The sequence below is a fragment of the Phaethon lepturus genome, unplaced genomic scaffold (genome assembly GCF_000687285.1).
Source record: "Phaethon lepturus isolate BGI_N335 unplaced genomic scaffold, ASM68728v1 scaffold39992, whole genome shotgun sequence".
Lineage (NCBI taxonomy): Eukaryota > Metazoa > Chordata > Aves > Phaethontiformes > Phaethontidae > Phaethon > Phaethon lepturus.
The window spans coordinates 29516-34914 of record NW_010524820.1 but is presented as its reverse complement, the minus strand read 5'-3'; the positions used below and the strand labels follow the sequence as shown (position 1 = coordinate 34914).

The 5399-nt window shown below is 37.9% G+C and overlaps 1 protein-coding gene across 1 annotated transcript; it reads left to right on the top strand.

Annotated features, from left to right (window-relative positions):
* Window positions 1–1004: 1004 nt before the first annotated feature.
* Window positions 1005–5283, top strand: SLC16A3 (solute carrier family 16 (monocarboxylate transporter), member 3). The gene is made up of 4 exons (XM_010282562.1): window positions 1005–1247; window positions 1740–1883; window positions 2253–3020; window positions 4282–5283. The coding sequence occupies exons 1-4, from the start codon at window positions 1025–1027 to the stop codon at window positions 4566–4568; spliced, it is 1422 nt and encodes a 473-aa protein (XP_010280864.1). The 5' UTR covers window positions 1005–1024; the 3' UTR covers window positions 4569–5283.
* The last annotated feature ends 116 nt before the right edge of the window (window positions 5284–5399 follow it).

The following is a 5399-nucleotide window of genomic DNA, read 5'->3' as shown; positions in this document are numbered from 1 at the left end:
GAAGCTCACTTTAACATTTTCAAGGCTTCTGTAATACCCAGATCTTACAAAAACCTAATTGCTGTGATGCAATACCTCCCTGCACTCTTCACATACAGGGGGGACACTTTTATCTGCCTTTTCTGTGCCCCCCCCCCGCCCCCATCTCTCTCTCAAAACATTGCAGCATTACTGTCTAGCACATAATGATCTCATGAGAATAGATTGTATTTTTTTAGATGTAAAGGCGCTTGTGGCTGCATATGGAAGATGTGAAAGTTAGTATTAATCAAATAAAATATTAAAAACATTTACTGATAATGCAGTAGAAACAACAATGGAAAGTATTTGCTTCAGGCAGACAGTGATACTGAGCATTGCTGCAGTTAATAACTCCCATCATCCACAAAAACTGCCCGTGCAGATTTTCATTGCAGTTTAGCTTAGGTACTTACTTGATGCGTGAAAACTGATAGCTCATCAGAAGCTTAAAGGGATCTGTCTATCTTTTCAAGGTATTGGTGCATCAGGGGTGTATTGCTGTCCTCAGTAGGGAACAAAAAGCCTGGGTGATCTGTCCATTGTTGCACAGAATACTTGTGATGCACCAGGATTTTAGTCCAGGAGCTTCATATAACAAGGTCTTGTAACAAAAATCCTGCAGACTTTAATGCAGTAGTTACTACGTATTTGTGAAAGTCAAATACACCTCTGAACTGCTGTAATGGCTTCAGTTTTTCTACGAAATAGTGATTTCGCTGAAATCCACTCTTGACTTTGAGAGCTGTAAGCGGATGTTCATTTAAAACTCAGCTGTGTGCATCTCATTTTAATGTATTTTTGTCAAGCTGTGTAAGGACTAAACCTGAACAAGGAATAGTTAAAATTGCACTGCATCTTCAAGATTTGTACTTAAAATAGTCCCATATCTTATTTGTAACTTTAACTGTAGTGCAATTTCTTCTTATTTTGGTTAGATAATTGTCCCAATGTCTATAGACTGTAATTGCTTTTTCTTTCTTAGGGAACACTCTTGAGCTTCATCATGGGAGCTGTAGTAGCTGATGACGGTCCATCTGGTGTTAAAGCCCCTGATGGAGGTTGGGGCTGGGCTGTCCTTTTTGGCTGTTTTATCATCACAGGATTCTCCTATGCCTTTCCTAAGGCAGTTAGTGTCTTCTTTAAAGAACTTATCCGGGAATTTGGCATTGGATATAGTGACACTGCATGGATTTCCTCCATTCTGTTGGCCATGCTTTATGGAACAGGTAGGTAGTTGTCTGTTTTTGAAACAGTATTGCATCATACAATGATGTTTGTAAATCATACAGCCATTTACAGCGTGAATCATGATTGCATATCATTACTTGTGTGCAAGTAGGCATTCCAAAGAAGAATTACTATTAATCACATAAATGCAAGTTATTTAAGCACATGCAGCTTGCAGATAAAATTAAATCTCTGTAACTCAGTAGCTACCAAAGATGATGAAAAAGAAAAGTTGCGTGGTACTCTGAAGACGAAAAAGACTAAGTATTTGACTGTAGAGGAAAGAACATTCTTCCGGATTGGCCTGACAGTATGGACAAAGTATGGAAAGAATCACAGAATCATTTAAGTTGGTAAAGACCTTTAAGATCATCAAGTCCATCTGTAAACATAACACTGCCAAGTCCACTGAAGAAGAAATGAAACGTGACATAAAATCAATTGCAAAAATTGGTTTACCTTAACAACTGTAATTTGCTCTTCTTGCCTAGGTCCACTCTGTAGTGTATGTGTCAATCGCTTTGGCTGTCGCCCCGTCATGCTGGTGGGTGGCCTTTTTGCCTCAATGGGGATGGTGATAGCCTCCTTCTGCACGAGCATCGTTCAGATCTATCTAACTGCAGGTGTGATTACTGGTAAGTAGCATGCATGGTTGAAAATGAGTTAGCTGATGTCTTAGCTTTAGGTTGAAGTTTTGTATAAGCGACAAATACCTAAATCATCAGGTTCATCCAAATGGGCTTTTATAAAGATGGCAGATAAATCTGGATTTAAACTGTCTTTTTTTTTTAATGAATGTTAAGTTTTTTGGTATGTTTAGTAGCCACTGCTGTAATCAGTGAAGTGTAACCATAGAGTGGAGGCAGAATGTTTTTACAAATGTTATCTTAGAATTCTTTTGTCCATTTGAAATAAAACTCAAAAGAATCAGAAAAACTGTAATTAGATTTTTTTAACAGTGATATTATAGGCGAGTATTAATTTTTATGTACCCTCTGTTACAGGTTTGGGTCTGGCACTAAACTTTCAGCCTTCACTCATCATGTTAAACCGTTACTTTGACAAACGCCGGCCCTTAGCCAATGGGCTATCCGCTGCTGGGAGTCCGGTGTTTCTTTGTGCTCTCTCACCATTGGGACAGATACTACAGCATGAGTATGGCTGGAGAGGGGGATTCCTTATACTGGGTGGGATGTTGCTCAACTGTTGTGTATGTGGAGCATTAATGAGACCTTTGGAGCTACCCAAAAAGACTGAAGCTACCAAAGAAGCAGCCGAGAAGAAAGTGAAGAAAAAACTTCTGGATTTCAGTGTGTTTAAAGATGGTGGTTTTGTAATCTACACGCTAGCAGCATCTATCATGGTGCTTGGCCTCTTTGTTCCCCCAGTTTTTGTTGTGAGTTATGCCAAGGATTTAGGGTATCAAGACACCAGAGCAGCTTTTCTGCTGACTATTCTGGGATTCATTGATATCTTTGCTCGGCCTGTTTGTGGAATGGTAGCTGGTCTTAAATGGGTTAGACCACGCTGTGTCTACCTCTTCAGTTTTGCTATGATTTTCAATGGATTTACAGATCTCATGGGTTCTATGTCTGTTGATTATGGTGGCCTGGTGGTCTTCTGCATTTTCTTTGGCATTTCTTACGGAATGGTAGGTGCTCTTCAGTTTGAAGTTCTCATGGCTATTGTTGGTACTCAGAAGTTTTCCAGTGCTATTGGCTTAGTGCTCCTGGCAGAAGCTATGGCTGTTCTAATTGGTCCACCATCAGCAGGTAAGTATTCCACTTTGTTCAGAATTCAAAAGAATTTCCATTGCATCCATTTACACAAATTGTATGATAAGGGAGCAGAGAAAAAGACAACATGAGTCACTCAAGAAGTGCATATTGTACTAGTGTTGCACATGCTTCAACTACTTCCTGCAGTTACAATCTGAAATAGTCCAAGACAGGGTGGGATGAATCTTTTCCTTGGGTCTGTTTCAGGATTTGTTGTATTGTCATCTGGAGATGCTACTCTTTCTCCACTGAAAGGCTACACTGGACCGTTTATTAGTAGATGGCTAATAATGTATGAGTTGAGTTTTATGCACACAGTGAATGACTTTTGTGAAGTTCAGACCTCTTTGGGTTTGGGATTCAGAATATGAAACCTGTCAATTTTCTTTGTAAAGTACTAGGATAGATTCTCTATACCAAGAAAAACATCTTACAAGGAGAATTATAAAACTGGACTGTTTTAAGGAAGGTAGACTGCTTCTATTGCACATCTCACAACCCAAGAATAAGGGGACATTACAAAATACTCTTAATTAATTTGACTTCAACATTGCAAATTAAGTACTAATCAACATAAATTTTTATAGACTCCGAACTGAAAAAAACCCACCCACCCAAAACCCACCAGTTCACTGCCATAGAATGTTTACTGTTTATACCAGACACTAAAAAGTATCTTTATTGTGACAGAACCTCTCAAGGGAAAAACAGTACTATGCATCACTTTCTCTGATTTTCAGGTTTGGAGAGGCACTTCCTTCACATCCTCTCTCCTGTTCTTTTACCTCCACCAAGTCCTGTGAAAATTCAACTCGACTAAAGCATCAGAATCAATTACTCCTGACTGACTTTTAGATAAAGATTTGCATTTTAAGCAGACAGTGCACTGCCCGTGTAGGAAAGGAAATGAGATTCGGAGCGAGAGAAAGCTGATGATACAGATTCTGTCCATGGAAGCAGACATTTTGATCAGAAATATATGGCACTTGTCTCATCTCTTGCATATGAAGGCTAGGCTGGTTTTATTCCAGTTGAACTGCAGAACTCTGTGTGTTTTGGGATATGATGTAATGTCAGTGAATGTTAAACGGATTGAAATAATAGAGAAATATTTTGTTAGAAACTTGTTAAAATGATATTTCAAAAAATTTGCTTAGATATTCACAGGAATAATTTAAATGTTTAAAAAAAGCAGAAGAAATTTAATTGCAAGATAATAACTTTTGTTAATTACCTGGAATGTTGTCTTTTTCAGGAAAACTCCTGGATGCAACGGGAAGGTACATGTTTGTTTTTATTATTGCTGGAATTGAAGTTACCACCTCAGCACTTGTATTGGCCTTGGGAAATTTCTTCTGCATTAAGAAAAAGTCAGAAGAACCACATACAAAAGAAGAAGCAGCAGAAAGAGAGGAATTAAACAAATCTGAAGACAAAACTCCTGAAGATGCCAAGGTGGACTCTATTGAAGTGGAGCAGTTTCTGAAAGATGAGCCTGAAAAAAATGGTGAAGTTGTAACTAACCCAGAAACATGTGTGTGAGCATGACAGGAAACCGAAACCAACAAAGTATTTAGAAAAGGAAGATTTTCAACACTATTTATTTTAGAAATAGAACTAGTTTAGGGCTGGGCCATCTGCTTTATTAACTGGAGGCCGGTCAGCTCATCAGGTCTCTCTGGAAGCTGATTAGCTAGACAACCGTTTATCAGAAAATTAGCTTTATCTGTAAAAGGTGGAGCACTGTGGTTATACTTTTTGTGTAAAACTAAAAAGCTTTTATAAACACAAGTAGAGTCTTGCTATGCATCGCCAGAAACTGCTCACTTTGAAGAGATATAGGAAGAATATATTTTAAGAAAACTGGAATTATATGTATGTTTTCAGACAATATTGTTGAAATTGCTGTGTTGTGCGGCTAAATATCATTTCCCTTTCTGTGTTCTTTGTGAAGAGGAAGAAGTCTGAGATGGAGAAAAACCTCAGGAACTTAAAGGTCTCCATTAGGTTTTTGAATTTCTTACTTTTTTTAGATTTTTAGATTAATTGGCTCAGCCCTAATTTAATTTTGATAATATCTGTTACTTTGATTTATGTAAATGTATTTCTGAGTTTTGTCTAAACCTGTAATCTTTGTGATTATCATCTGGAAATACTGTATGTGCAAAGGCACGTAACAGGTAACTGTCCTCAGCAGATCACACAAGTGGTATTCCGAGGTAGTAATAAAAGAAAATAAAATGAGCAGAATCGATCCTGACAGACTATAAGCAAAGTTAGCCTTCATTTTTCAGTATAGTTTCCCTGAAGCATTGAAAAATACTACAAGTAACATGGAGAAGATGGATATTAGGTTTAGTAGAATCTTCTGAA

Coding starts and splice junctions, on each gene's coding strand:
- SLC16A3 (XM_010282562.1), top strand. CDS start 1,025: ATGGGAGCTGTAGTAGCTGATGACGGTCCATCTGGTGTTAAAGCCCCT. Junction 1,248..1,739: donor GGCCATGCTTTATGGAACAG/GTAGGTAGTTGT, acceptor CTTCTTGCCTAG/GTCCACTCTGTAGTGTATGT. Junction 1,884..2,252: donor AACTGCAGGTGTGATTACTG/GTAAGTAGCATG, acceptor CCTCTGTTACAG/GTTTGGGTCTGGCACTAAAC.